At 41.4% G+C, this 15,731-nt stretch overlaps 1 protein-coding gene across 1 annotated transcript in view; it reads left to right on the top strand.

Annotated features, from left to right (window-relative positions):
* The first annotated feature begins 1,033 nt into the window (after nt 1-1,033).
* The window catches only part of MACROD2 (mono-ADP ribosylhydrolase 2), a 1,190,526-nt gene continuing 1,175,828 nt past the window's right edge, over nt 1,034-15,731 (top strand). The window contains exons 1-2 of the mRNA XM_042468449.1: nt 1,034-1,290; nt 6,113-6,229. Of these exons, the coding sequence (XP_042324383.1) occupies nt 1,245-1,290; nt 6,113-6,229 (163 nt within the window). The 5' untranslated portion in view covers nt 1,034-1,244. The remainder of the gene's footprint in view (nt 1,291-6,112; nt 6,230-15,731) is intronic.

Raw genomic sequence — 15,731 nt, 5'->3', positions numbered from 1 at the left:
AACCCTTGTAAGAAGGGACATGTTTTCTGGCCCTGTACTAAAGGGCATCCCTTATAACAAGTGACACCTGGCAGCCCTAACCCAGGTCTGCAGAGCTGGCAAGCAAGAAGCACTCATTGGGGGGAAGGGCAGTGCCCCAAAGGTTGGCTGCCACTCTTGCAACTTCAAGGGGCCCATGGCCATCCCTTTTCCTGCTAGGGCACTCGTCTTCCCACCCCATGCTCCCTCCCTCCCTCCCTCCTCCCTTCTTTCATGCAGCTTTCTCTCTCTCTCCTTCTTTCCTTCCCTTCTTCCATGCAGCCTTCTTTCTTTCTTGCTCCCTGCCTCCCTTTCTTCTTTCCGTCAACTTTCTTTCTTTCCTTCTTTCCTTCCCTTTTTCTTCCATGCAGCTTTCTTTCTTTCCTTCCTTTCCTTCTTCCATGCACCTTTCTTTCTTGCTCCCTGCCTCCTTTTCTTCTTTCCTTCACCTTTCTTTCCTTCCTTTTTTCTTCCATGTAGCTAGCTTTCTTTCTTTCTCGTTCTTTCTTTTCCTTCCTTCATATAGCCTTCTTTCTTTCTTTCTTTCTTTCTTTCCTTCCTTCCTTCTTCATGTCTTTCATGCAGCTTTCTTTCTTTCTTTCCTTCTTCCATGCAGCTTTCTTTCTTTCTTTCCTTCTTTTCCTTCTTCCATGCAGCTTTCTTTCTTGCTCTCTGCCTCCCTTTCTTCTTTCCTTCAACTTTCTTTCCTTCCTTCCTTTTCTACTTCCATGCAACTTTCTTTCTTTCCTTCCTTCTTCCTTTCTGTCTTTCATGCAGCTTTCTTTCTTTCTTCCTTTGTTTTTCCTTCCATGCAGCTTCCTTTCCTTCTTTCATGCAGTCTGCTTTCTTCCTTCCTTTCTCTCCTTCCTTCCCTGCCGCCTGCCTGGCTCTTTAAAAGCCTCCCCTGGAAAAGGGCGGGGGATTCTTGAGGGGGCGTGGCCTGCGCGTGATGGGCGTGAGCGGGGGCCAATGGGGATCGGGGAGGGAGGCGGGCGCTGCGGGGGTGTCTGTCGGGTTAGAGCGAGGCGTGACCCAGTTGACGCGCGCCGGGAGCACGGGCAGCAGAGGCGCTGCCGACACCTGCCCCATCCCCACCTCCAGCACAAGATACCTCTCCCTCCGCCGTAGCTGCCGGCCCCGGGGCTGCCGCCTCCTCCTCCGCGCTCCCCCTTCCTCCCGTGAGCCTGGGGAACCTGCAGCTGAAAGCCTCCGCCAGCCATAGCACCATGTACCCGGGGAACAAGCGGAAAAAGAGCTGGAGGGAGGAGAAAGGTAGGGAAGGAGGGCGCCCCTTGGCACCCCTCTCTCCCCAGGAGCCTCTGCAGGGGCACAACACATCCCTCCCTCCCTCCCTCCCTCCCTCCCTCCCTCCCTTCCTTCACTATTTCCTTCCTACCTTCCCTTCCTTCCCTTCTCCCTCTCCTCCTTATTTCCTTCCTTCCTTCCTTCCTTCCTTCCTTCCTTCCCTCCCTTCCTTTCATTCCTTCTCTCCTTCCGTCCAGAGCTGCCACCTTCACCTCTTTCCCAGCTTTCCTTACCTGGACCCACTGTCCTCCTTTCCTTCCTCCCTCTCTTCCTCCTCCTGTTTTACCTTGGCCAGGCTCCTCCTCCTCCTCCTCCTCCTTTCTGTGTGTTTTCCTCCCTCCTTTCCTTCCCAGGAGAGAGGCTCCAGTCCAGGGGCACCTGCAGGAAGCCTTCCAGGCCCCTCTTGCCCTCCCCAGGGCAGTTCTGGGTCTGGGTTCAAGTCCCTGCCCCCCAAGAGCCTCCTGGGGACCTCCTGGCTGCCCCCCTCCTCCTCTTCCTCCTCCTCCTCTTGTTCTTCTTCTATCTTTCCTTGGTGGCTCTGAAGGCATCCTGGGCATGGCTTCCTTGGGGAGCCCTAGCAGCAGCTCTGGCTCACTTTCCTCTCTCCCCCAACAATACCTTTCATTTGTTTCAATGCCTTCTGCTCCAGAGTTGATACACTTTTGCCTTTGGCACAGCCTTTTATTTACTACATGTACTTTGTTTCTCTCTGTTAGCCTTCATGACTTTCCCCAAGTACAGTGACCCTAAGGCAACTCTGCCATGGGGTTTTCTTGGCAAGATGTGTCCAGAAGTGGGTTTGCCGTTGCCTTCCTCTGAGGCTGAGAGAGTGTGACTTGACCAAGGCCACCCGGTGGGTTTTGTGGCCAAGCGGGGATTCGAACCCTGGTCCCCAGAGTCGTAGGAGTTTATCACACTGGGGCTACTTTTGGTATTAAAGAAAGATTAAAGCACATTTAAAACCTCCCACAAACAAAGTGCAAATGAAGTGATATCAGAAATGCATTGTCACTGACGTCCCAAAGGTAAAAAAAGATGTGCATTAATGCTTCTTTGTGGCCACTTTAATGGTGGGTTTTGTGCAATGGTGTGTGATAGTCATGGAATAAGCTCTTGATCTCCTTCGTATCATAAACTCCATAGTCTTCACACTCAAACCACTTTGTTGTTGTTGGTTGTTGTTGTGTGCCTTCAAGTCCTTTCTAATGGATGGTGACCTTCAGGCAGATCTATCATTGGGCTTTCTTGGCACATTTCTTGCCATTGCCATCCACTGAGGCTGAGAGTGTCACTCGGTGGGTATCCATGGCTGGGAATAGATTTGAACCCTGGTTTCCATAGGTCTCAACCCAACACTCAAGCCCAACTCTCAGACCATCACACCATGTTTACTTCTCTTGGTATGGTATATGTTTATCCTCTTCTTCTTTCTGGGCTGTAATAGTCTGAAAGGTATCCTGGCGAATGGGTTAACAAGCTGCATGCATTTTCCAGCTTCTGTCACAAACCTTTTTGCTGTAAAGGGAGGATGCTTCTGAAAGAAGTGCCTTTCTCTTTCCTCAACTTTCTCTTCACTTGCAACCACTGAGAAAATGAAAGTGTGGAGTGCCTCCCTACCACTTGCTTGCAAGTTCAGTTTCTACTACTACACCCTTGAAATTGAAGTATGCCCTACTATGCAGTCCACTCTGGAGGTGAAGCCATGATCTGGAGAGTAAAATACAATGAGTATTTTAGTACATATCCTTGGGGAGGAATATTAACAAATATCAATATATGCTTTACTTTTTAAAAAATGACCTTTGGGTTTTTTTATGTCTGCAGTATGAAAAAGTGTCAGGTCCGCTTCTGTTGGATCAACTGTTTCTGAGGAGAGAAAAATCCCAGTTAACTTTGAACTTGCGCACTAAGCCAAGCATCCACTGAACCAACAGAGAATGCCATCTTTCATCTGAACTGATAGGTGGCAATAGCTTAGTCTCAAGAATGGTGGATATATATATATACATATATATACACACACACACACACACATAGTGAGCCTACTGAGTTACAAGTGACAAAGAGGCAAATAAAACAGAGCAAGTCTCATGCTGGCTTGGGGATAACTCTTGCTGACTGATGTAGCTGCTCGCCGTATTAAACTCAGCAGTGGAAATGATCATACTACTCGGCATGCGTCAAAATGATGTTCTAATGGTGTGTTACTAAATAGTGAACTTTGCTTTCGATATGGCCATTAAGGTTTGCGCTAAATGTCCGGCGTTGTTGCTAAATATCTGGGGCTACTGTCAGTGAATAAAAATCTTAAATCTATAGTATTGTGTGTGCGTGTGTGTGTCTTGAGAGAGCCAGTCACACTCTCTCAGCCTCAGGGGAAGGCAATGGTAAACCTCTGCTGAACAAATCTTGCCAAGAAAACCCCATGATAGGTTAGGTTCTCCATAAGTCGGAAACTACCTGAAGTACAGATACAGTACACACAGTACACATACAAGAGTCCCAGCCTTGGGAGAAGGGTGGGAGATCAATCAATCAATCAATCAATAATAATAATAATAATAATAATAATAATGTGTGCCTTTAAGTTACCTGTCAACTTACTGCAGCCCCATACATTGCATAGGTTATTCTTCAACCAGGAATGGTCAGAGATGCTTTACTGGTTCATTCCTCTGAAATATAGCCTACAATAGCTGAATGTATTAATGCTGCTTAAATCAAAACTGCACTTGTTGACTTTAGGTATAGGAGTATAAAATGCCTCCTAGGTTAACAGTGAAAACTTTATATTGTGTATACTGTATTGTGCATTTTGGTTAGCCAATAAAGATATCACTGTTTGGTGGATTTTGTTTTTGAATTTACTAAATGGCCAACACAGCTTACCCCTTCATGTTTAGTGAAAACTTTAGTTTGAGTTTCAAGCTCCCAGGCCAGTCCTGGTTTGTACGTTTTTCCTTTTGTTTACTCAGTGAGTCATTCCCCCAAAACAGTTATCATGCTTCTCTGTCAACATGTGTAGCATCAGGCAAGTTACTAGAATATCCTGGCTTAAGAAATTTCCTACACGAAGGAAAAGCTGTTGCTAACAGTTATATGTTGACAGGCACTGTGTTATTGTGTTTATCTTTCATTGTGGATTTGAAGGCTATAAAGACTATAATAATATTGTTGGGAATAACCAAAGGACAAATCAATTGGATTGATACTAATTGCAGTAATACTGAAGAACATAATATTGTGGCTGTGCTAACTTGTAAAACAGAATATACATTAAAAACTGTGGAAGCATTAATGGGGATAATTTTTATTGCAATGACTAAAACACCTGTGTCCTACCTAGACTACATCGGTGTCCCATGGCAGTGTATATAGTCCATTAACTGTACTACTTTGCAAACATAATGTTGCTCAGCATTGCATTGTGGGACAAGTCTTATCCTATTCATAGGGGCTTTGTTCATTTTTCTAACACATGCTGCCTGGAAGACTGTAGCAACTCTACTTTTTAAATACTGTTGATGAAAACATTAATACTTGGAATCATGCTTGAGGTCTGTAACATTCTTGGTGAATGGTTACTATTCTTGAAAGCATTGCATCAATAAGAATGACAACTTTCTTCAGTCTGCAACCAATTTTTTTTTTTCTACGTAAAGTGAAGTGTGAAAAAGTTTATTCTGGGCCCGAACAAACAGGCCAAAATAAAGCTGTTTCAGATCACTTTGGAGGTATGCTGTTTAAATGGCACACACATCTTAAGAGGCCAGAAGCTGCGTCAAAGCTGTGTTCCAGTCCTTAGGACTGGAGTGTGGCTTTGGCGCAGCTTCTGGCCTCTTAGGACGCATGCATCATTTAAACAGCACACTTACAAAGTGACCTGAAGCAGCTTTATTTTGGCCTGCCTGTTCGGGCCCTCTGTAGCTTTTAGGATTTCTTTTCAGAGTATCCGTAGTATCTTTAAAGCTGTATTATATTCCATCACAGTTATTGCGGAAGTAAGTCAAGTGAATGTTTCTGGTGCCTGACATGAGCTTTCACCTTTATGCTCTAAGTGTTACTTCCAGGCTGAATATCCTTAATGTGATGGTAGTGGTCTGTTGATACAAGTGTTCCAGTTCTTGGACTAAAATGATTAATGCTAATAGAGGTTTTCTGATTACTCCATTGCTAAATGATAAATGGCCATGTAAACCAAAGCAATCTATAAATGGTGCTCTAAGCTGCAAAGGTTGTGGCAAGCATCAGTTTGTGGTGTGCTTGTGCTTTTATAAAGCACTATGATATTCAGCTGGTGAGGAAGGAAGTTGTCAATTGATAGTTCTCTCTAAGTGCGATGGGTCTGCTTTATAGTTGCTGTTTGTGCAGGTTTGCTCATAATTGTTTTACATAATAAAATATTTTAACATCAAGATGGGAATTTTTAAATAAATAAACATTAGTAAAATATACCGTATCAGTAATCCATTAAGAATTGACAGGAAAATAAATCATAACCCAAAAGCAGCAAAGGAAGGACATCTTTTTCAAGACAAAACCTCTGAGGAGATGGCAATCTAAATTTAGGATATTAAAAAAAGATGCAGAAAATGCAGTAAAACCATACTTGAAATCTGGTTTTGCTTCAGGTAATATTTTATATATCACATCTACAGAAAAGAAGCAGATGGATGAATAAATAAATACAGTATTTCTGGTATAGTCATGTAATTATCCCTTGTCTCAAATGAAATTATTTTCATTGTTTTTAGTAATATACACTAATATTTTGTAATTTTTTAAATAGAACGTTTGTTGAAGATGACATTGGAGGAGAGGCGTAAAGAATACTTACGGGATTATGTTCCTCTGAAAGATATCCCATCATGGATGGAGGAAATGAAAAGCAAGACCCAAAGTGATGGTACGTAAGCTTCTTAAAACTTATCTGCATGTTTTTGGACTTGAGTCTTGTTTGGGTAGAAGCACATCTTGTAAACGTTGTAGTATTAACCACATTTTGGATGCTAGACTTCAGTGACTGATTGCTATGTTTTAAATAGATTTAAACTTTGATTACCTCCCATTTAGATTGTAGTAACACTCCATATGTAGCTGCCTTTGAAAAACGTTTGGAAGTTTTGCTTGGTCCAAGATACTGTTGACTGGGGCCAGTTACGGAGAGCACAACTTCTTTATTATGACAGGTTCCCTGGCTACTGAAGAATAATTCAGAGTGCTGGTTAAGACCTATGAAACCCTGTGCAACTTTCGCCAGGTTATCTCAGGAGACTGTGTTCTCCTGGGCCCTGAGGTCTTTGGAGGGGGGGCTTTCTTATGGGTCCCATCTCCTGCATGTCTAATGCAGACATGGGAGAAGCCTTTCTTGGTGTCTGCTCCCATGCTCTGAAACTCCCAATGGAGGCCATACAAGCTTCCTCCCAGTTTTCTTTCTGCTGGTGGGTAAATGTCTTTTTATTGAGACAGAATATAGGCTACTGACATCCTTTTCTGCACAGGCAGCTTTGAACTGGATGGGCACTGCAGTTTTCCTTTGCTGGTGTGCTTTAAATTGTTTTTGAATTAGTTTTTTGTGGGTTTTTCATGCTATGTGGCCATGTTCTAGAAGAGTTTATTCCTGACATTTCATCAGCATCTTTGGCTGGCATCTTGGTTTCTCTGAAGATGCCAGCCACAGATGCTTGCAAAACGTCAGGAATAAACTCTTCTAGAACATGGCCACATAGCCCGAAAAAACTACAAAAAACTATGGATGCCAGTCATGAAAGCCTTCGACTTCACATTGTTTTTGAATTATTTTAGTTATTTTATTCATTTTATATACTTACACTGTTTTGTTTTAGGCTGACTTGTATCCCAATTGGGAGAAAACTACATGATGTAAGTTGGGATTAGTCGCAGTTACGTACAGGTGTATATATTACATAACACATGAAAAAGCTGTAATACTTGTTAATATAAAATTTCATGCAACTGGCACATGTACACACGTAAACTCTCATGGACCAACTTTTCTTTAGCAAGGCAACTATCCTTAACCTAGTCTTTGTTGACACTGGGCTGAATCAGATTTCTGCTTTTGTAATAGGATTTCCCTTGCCACACCTCTCCTTGTACTCTCTAAAAGTTCTGCCTTGGATCAGCTCTTCAAAGAAGGGTGGTTGTTGATTTAGGTTACTTTGGGAGAGGAATTTGTCCTACTGGCAGATGCTGTTTCATAAACAGTTGAGCACAACTGGATTTCATCTACTAAAATTAAACCATCTTCTGAATATTATCTTTGAGGTAAAATGTGTAAAAGCTAGTTAACACAAGTCCACATCTACTCATTATATCAGTCTATTCGTAAGATAGTTGAGATTTTTCAACTTAATATTCTGCCATAAATTTGATCGCACCAGATTTTGCATCTAAATAAATCCAAATTCTGATGATTGCTGCATCTCTCCCACTTTAAATCTCAGCCTCTGTGGTAGCTGAGGCTTTGCTTGTTCTTAATGGTACATAATTGTAAAGCTATATTAGGTATGCTGAAGATCAGCATTGGTGGGGTTGAAACTTTGAGCAGTAGACTGCCTGTATGGGATCAGCTCATTTTCGAAAGTCCCTCTGCATTCAGGTCTTCGTTGTTTTTAGGCGCAGAGGAATTGTTGAAGAGAAAGAAATCTCAGACTGTCTTGGGGCTTCAAAATTCCTTATTTATATACTTGAATCCCTATAAAGGTTCCCTTGTTAAGGAAAATGCAACATGGGACATACAGTTGTAGAAATAAAACATGTATGTGAAAGTCACAGTGACTAAGCAAGAACAATTAAGAAGCTACACAGGTGAAAAAGCTAATGTAATTTAGAAGTCTTGAATGTCAAGGACAGAATTATAGAATGTACAGTTGGAAACACCTGAGATTCATTAAGTGTACAAGGTGAAATGATGAAATACTTGGGTTGGTCTTAAGTATGGGTTGAACTATGTGAACCAATCAAAATGAATGTACATGCCCACTGGGTGGAAACTGACTAGTGGGTGGTGTTGAACAATGGCTATAATAATTGCAATGTTTGCCAATGTATTTTGTGGGTAGTTGTGGATAGTTGGAGTAGTTTGGAGAGATTGTAGAGATTGTGATTTGTAGGGCATATAGTATTTGTATATAGTAGAATAAAATAGATCTTTTATGTAAGACTACTGAGTTGTCTGGTGTCTTGAGTGAAGATAAAAGAGCCAGCAGAATCCTGGAGAAGTCTGGAGACTTCTGAGGAAGAAGAGTGAGAAGGCTTGGAGAGTTTGTCAGGGTCTTCAGCCTACTCTCTGAAACTCTGCTGCTTTGGAGAAAAGCATTAACCACTGATCAAAGCTGATCAGCTCCACTGCATAACAAGGTGGTGAGTTAGAGCCAGAGGTGAAGAGCTACAACTCCCATCATCCCTGACATCCCTCAATTCTACATAGCTGAATTCTTTTCTGAGAAGAAAAGAAACTCCCAAACTGGAAATGCTTAAGACAGTAGCACGAAACACATAGTGTAAAAGAGTAGTTAGATGGCTATAGTCCCAACTAGAGTAAATCCATTGAATTAGTTGCCCGATTGTATGCCAAGATATATGCAAATCTCATTTATCCAGGAGTTATACTTAATTAGGATTATCTGTTTGACTGAGACCATAATCTTTGTGTGTGTATATATATATATAAAAAGATCTTTTTTGGTATGCAAACAGTGAAGATATAAACAAACACCTGTGATCAAAATGAGACCACTTGCAACTAAATTGCAGTAAGAGGGGCCAGGAAGAGAAATGAGATACAGTTGACCTAAATTGCATGCTTCTGCTCGAAGTTTACTTTTCATGCCTGATTGTCTATTGCAATATGGCTTGATCTCATGAGTTTTCAGGAGGAGCTACATCATTTTTAAGGCCGAGGCATTTTCAGAATGTATTATTTCAGAATATATTGGTTAGGCAGTGGTTATGTTCAGATGTAATGTTAAATCACATTTTACAGTTACAAGAACAAAGCTCTGGTTTGCATGCTTCCCCACTTTTCCTCTGAGAAAGAAGGTATTCTGAAGTATTTGCACCTGTTTTATGTAAACCTCAGCTAACTGTAGTTAATCTAAATTATGGTTAGTTGAAACATGCTGACTTGATAAACTATGGTTTGAAATTAACTTGCTTTAACAAACCAGATTGCCTGGCTTCATGTGACATGACATTCTGTGGTCTTCTGCTCAGAAGCGGAAACTTCAGAATCCCAGCAATGGTATCTGAGGGGTGTGTATGTGTGCTGGGAGCTCATGCAACTTATTTTTGTAACGCTAAGCTGTAATAGGGCTAAAACATTAACCCTCTGCATCACCTTGTTCTGTTTAAAACATAAAGAGATTTGTGTGTAGCTAAAAAAAGACATGTGGCCATATTCTGGAAGTGTTTATTCCTGCAGTTTTGCCGGCATCCGTGGCTGGCATCATCAAAGAATGCTGCCATGGAAGTGAGTGGGGTATTTATATACTGTGTGACCCTTGGCTGAGAGGAGGCGATTTACATTTTAATCTGTGTGTTGGTCTGTTGGTGAATGGCAAGGAGGAATGGGGAGGATATGTGAGGAGGATTTGTGTCTATTTAATGTGATCCATTGTCTGCTGGAAAAAAAAACCCTGACCGTGGGTGAGGTTCATTTGCATGTACTGAGTCTTGATTTTGGTGTTTTTGGTGTAAATCACTTCCTCTCAACCAAGGGTCACACAGTACACACACACACACACACACACACACACACACCCCACTCACTCCCATGCCACCATTCTCTGAAGATGCCAGCCACAGATGCTGGTGAACGTCAAGAAAAAAACTCTTCCAGAACATGGCCACATAGCCCAAAAACCCCACAAAAAACTATGGATGCCAGCAGTGAAAGCCTTCAACTGCACATTGGACATCTCTATGGGGAGAAACTGTTCCAAAAAGACAACTTAGATGTACAGTGGGCCCTTGGTATCCACTGAGGTTTGCTTCCAGGATGCCCCGTGGATACTAAAATACATGGATGCTGAAATCCCATTACATACATTGGGATAGTGAAATGGTGTCCTTTATATAAAATAGAAAAATTTGGCTTTATGGAATTTATATATTTTTGAGTATTTTTAAGCCATAGATGATTACATCCGTGGATAAAAAATGCATGGCTATGAAGGGCCAACTGTAGGGTTATAAATGAGCAGCCATGACTGGTGTCAGAATGCATTAATTCTTGCCCAGGATGAGAGTTCTGTGGCAGAAGGAATCCTGGTCTGCATTCTGCACTTGAAGTTTCAGAGTTTCTTTCTTCATTTCCCCTGTATACTTACAAGTAAAGTAGCAGGCAATGGCATCAGGAGACCACATGACCCAAACTGTACGTTTGTGGCATTTGAGGACAAATTCAAGTCCACTTATTCTTTTCCTCTGTGACTTATATAGTGTGACAAGTGATTTTCCCATACCGTGGCTTGAGTATCAGTGCTGTACTGTACAGTGCTGTACAGGAAAGCCATGGATTTACACTTATACATACTAAATGGGGTGGTTTTTTTTGGTTCTCCTGCTTCTGCACAATGGTTACATGGATGTTTAGAAAGAGTAGTTGGAGCAATACTTCATAAACGACAGGTATGACCTCTAGTGTAAAAAAACGATTGCTTTGGCTTCATTTTTGACACTAGCTTTTAAAAAGCTGATAACCAGATGCGTGTAAAGAAGGTGATAAAATGATGCATGTGCACATACAGTACATATGCAGATTGTAGTACACACTGGAGCACAAACCATGCTGATACGATGAAAAGAAATAGTAATGGGGGGGGGGGGAGAGTACCATTTTACTTGCTGAGGTACAAAAAGAACATCTAACAGCATTGCACACAAAGGAGAAAAGTTGTACTGCCAGATGTGAACATAGTGCATGCTCACATAAAGCAGATACCCATGACAGTGAAGATTGCAACAAATTCCTGTTCTCACTAGTTTTTCTCAGTTGAGGCTATATTCCTGAGTTATGTTATGGCCAGATTGGTGTTAATAAGACTTTTGAGTTAACATGTTGAAGAGGACGGTTGCTTATAAAATAGTCCAGCTATGGCTCCTTTCCAAATACCACTTCCAAACACCTGTATATACAACAACAAAGTTTATCGATTAGTCAACTGACCATATCAAAGAACAACAAAATACAAAATATCAAGGTATCAAAATACATTCATACACACAAAGTTAAATCTTGATCACACCTGAAGCTCATACAAAATTAACTTGGAAGTTAAAACACATAGAAAATTGAATAAGCGCAGATTTAATAGGATAGGATACAGAATAAATGAAATAGAATAAAACCATCTAAAACAAGGTGGAAGGAATCAGTAGGGCTGTTTAATATATATCTGCTCAAGCAGCTGTATATACATCTGTATATACATCTGCTCAAGCAACTGTTCAGAAGAGGAAACCTGTTTCTAAGTAGGCCATTGGACTCAGTGCATCTTGAGCCAGTAACCAAACAGTAAAAGATGTTGGACATCACTTCCATGATTAAACATATCTGAGTCCTAAATCTCCTCAAATAAAATACTTAGCATTTGGCAACATCTTTTAAGTCCCATGCCATTTTATGAAACAGAATTATTTTTATATTTGCATTTCATTTTCAGTAACTGAATTACAAAATTTGTATTAATAATTCCATAGTGTTTTTTCATATTTTAATATTAATTGCTCATCATTGACTGCATCAGCTGTTACAAATTCAATAGATATATGGGCAGAATGCAAATGAGAGTGGAAGGAAGTATTCTGTTTTAATGGTTCAGCTATCTCGGGTTGAAAAATAGTGATGAACTCTTTTCCTAGCTTTTCATGATCTTCTAAATGTTGATTTGGCAGTAACCTAGCAACTGAACTCTGAGCTGTTCCTACTAGTGCTCTCTATTAAGATTCAGAAATACTTGGAGACAAAAATGGTCAGGAGAAGACTAAAAGTGCATGTAATGTTGCTTTTCAAAAATGGTTCTCTCCTAATTCTATAAAACCAGTACCTGACTGTTTGTTACACTGGGGTTTTCCTATGGTGGAAAATACTCACCACTGGACTGTGTGTTTATAGCATGCACATGTGGAATAACTGTCTGCGCGAGCCCTAGATGTGCCTTTGTGTGGCAAGCTTCTGTAACAACTTTTGGCTTGGATTTCTGACTTTCTAATTGTGTGTTTCACTGCAATGTGTCTTATGCCATGTGATGTATAGTATTTTTCTTTCTGGAGGAGTATGTGTGGGTGTGTTCTTGCCTGTGTGGGCACTCATTGTCTCACCCTGGGACTCAGGCTCTTAAACAACGGTGTTTTCTCAGCTCTCTCCCCGTGGCCAGATTTTTACTCATCCCATTCACCTGGGAATGTGCAAGCAGTCTTTTTTTGACTGCTTTAGAATATTTAGCAAAGATGGGACAGTGAAAAGGGTAGATATACTTACACAAATTTTGATGTTGAAGTGCTCTTCTACATATCTCCATTGTTTGAGCAACTTCATATAAGTGCTTAATCAAGTCTGTGTAGTTTAAAACGTGAGAGCAATAGGTCTGCCCAAAATCTAATGATAATAATAATAATAATAATAATAATAATATTTTTGAGTGAAACAGGTGGAAAACATCTTCAAGCCTGCTTGCATTTCAGTGCTCTTTCCCACTAACTGCATGCAACCCTTCTTTGTCCTATTTTTTTTTCTTTTTCATAACATAATTCTTGGTATCACTTGTATTTTAACTTTCATCATTGTAGCAAGGTGTTCCAAGACAATCTCTCATCCAGACACTGAGGAGTTCCAGGTCAGCTTAGTTTCAGCTTGATTAATGAGTCACATGCCTTGTGACAATGTCATAGTAACTCAGCTAGTCCCTTACAGAGGGCATTGCTCCTTAAAACATGATTTCCCCCTCAACTCAAGCTGCTCAGAACCCAGTGTCTTCAGCTTACCTTTATTTCCTCTTGTCTATTTTCTCATCTGCTTTTGGTAGAACTGCTTTGCAGTACCATTTTTCACAGGTCTGTTGGAAGCAAAGAATATCTGTGTCACTGCTGTTGTAAGTCTAGACTAATAGAGGAGGAAGGTGATGCCAAGGTTAGGAAGGGTTCTCCATCTTTGTTACTGCATGGGATCAATAGCCAATCCTTGTTTTGTGGGAAAAATCATACAGGCTGTTAAGTGCTGACTAAGTACCAAATGTGTTCTAGTAGCAAGTTTGTTTTTTCACATCTAACTTCTTTTTGTTTCATTTGGTGGTAAAGCACATACTTTGCATGCACAAGGGTCCAGGCTCAATTTCAAGCATTAGCAGAGATGGTGGGAAAGATGTGTCTACGCTAACAGGAGCATTGATGCCTGTCAATGTAGACAGAGACTGGGGGGTGGGGAGTGGGGGTGGATTTCTGTTCTTGCAGATGTTAACAGTTCTCGTCAACCTTAGTCAGCATAGGCAGTGGTAATGGATGATGGGGTTTGTGGTCCAGCCACAGGTTTAGATTTACACACGTCTGGTGTACAAAGTACTGAGCTAGTGGCAGCAGAGGTCTGACAGTTCAAGCAGCATCTTGTGTTTCTGTGTCTTCACATCTGGTACTTAAGCACTCAGTCTACAACTTTCGAATCCCCCTGCTGTGATCCAGTTTGGGTGAATTGAGTTAACATGGGCATCGCTTCTACCACTTAGTTATGTCCCCCCCCCAACATGTGAACTTTGACTTTCAAATGTGGAAACTAAACATGACTGCTTTGTAAATGAATTAAAAATGGTCATGTTTCTGTTTCCCCTCCCACACAAAGGTATATAAAGGTATATCAATGGTGCTAGTATATCTAGTTATGCCTTAATGTGAGCCTATGCTAGGAAAAATACTAAAAGTTCTGAAATTTAAAAATATTGGTTTAACAGTAACGGTATTGAAAAGGAAATAATCTTGCATTTAATGTTTGCTTGGTGTTTTTATGTTGTTGTGGAGAGAGATCTTCTAATATCTGTGTATGATGGAGTGTGGAATGGGACTGCTGATATGTACAGTCTATGAGAGTGGCCCACTTCTTCTCTTGGCCACCAAATGAATCCTGTGCTGCCTTTCTCTCACTTCAAGCACATGGAGAGCAAGGGAGATGATGCCTCCAGGCGCTCTTAACTTGTCAGGGCAGACAAGAGAGAACTTTGCTGTCTCAAACTGTATCCTGCTAGTTCCCGTGACAAAAGTGTAAAGGCAGCTTGAGCTGCAGGCTTCTTGCTTAGCTGCTTTGACAAGTTCAAATGCTCACTAACCCTTTCCTAGGTTGCCTGCTGCTGCTTCCCTCGTTCCTTTTGCTTTTACTGTGCAAAGCCTTCCCCCCCTTTTTTTTACTCATATATGTTCTACGATAAACTGTGTGTTGACACATACAGCCTTGCAGTATGTGTTCTGGAGGCTATAGAGCCTCGTGTGTCCAGAGTCTGGCAGGAGTCTGAAACCACAAGCTGTCAATCTGAAGTGACAAAAATCTGAGGTGGAATTGGCTACCGGTATTTATTTCTGCTTGTATCCTAGGTGCATGTTGTTGCTGTTGTGGGCTTTCAGGTCATTTCCAAGTTATGACCTCCCTAAGCCAAACCTATCATGGGGTTTTCTTGGCAAGTTTCTTCAGAGAGGATTTGCCATTGCCATCCTCTAAAGCTGAGAAACTGTGACTTGCTCACGGTCACTCCATGGGTTTATATGGGTGAGCCAGTATTCAAACCCTAGTCTTCAGAGTTAATAGTCCAATGGTCAAACCACTACATCATGCTGGCTCACGAACTGGTACTGAGTCAGAAATGCACTATACCAGCATCTACCAATCATGGATGTGGCAGCTATCTTGAATGCCCTCTTCTGATCCATCTGAGCAGTGCTTTCTCTACTGTTAAGAAAAGCAGTCGATATATACCACAAAGTTTGGTAGAGCCTTGATAGTACTACTATGTAGTGTAGAAGAGGGTTGTCATCTTCTCCCCATTAATATTAGGAGGTTTCCCCATGTGAAGTGTTTTTTGTTGGATTAGAAGTAGATTTCTGGGCTGCTAGCCCCTTTTCTAATTCTGACTTATTCAATTCAGACTCTGCCTGCTTTAGCAGAGTTCACAAGTGCTGATCTTCTTGGGTCTTGGAAGTGCTCTAGGGACAGCACATATAGGGTAGAGGCATGCAGGAAACCCCTACTCTCTAAAACCCCATTGCTCTAATAGCAAATGGTTGAAAGGAGTCAATTGGGGACCATTTCCCAACATTTTTAAGGCAGAGGTGGGGAAACTGGGTCCCAACACCTCACTCTTGTGGCCCCTGACAGTCCTTCACAGTCCTCTGAGCTCCCATTTTAA

Source organism: Sceloporus undulatus, chromosome 1, assembly GCF_019175285.1.
Source record: "Sceloporus undulatus isolate JIND9_A2432 ecotype Alabama chromosome 1, SceUnd_v1.1, whole genome shotgun sequence".
Classification (NCBI taxonomy): domain Eukaryota; kingdom Metazoa; phylum Chordata; class Lepidosauria; order Squamata; family Phrynosomatidae; genus Sceloporus; species Sceloporus undulatus.
Note: the sequence above shows the minus strand (reverse complement) of the source record. Positions and strands in the feature narration are given on the sequence as shown.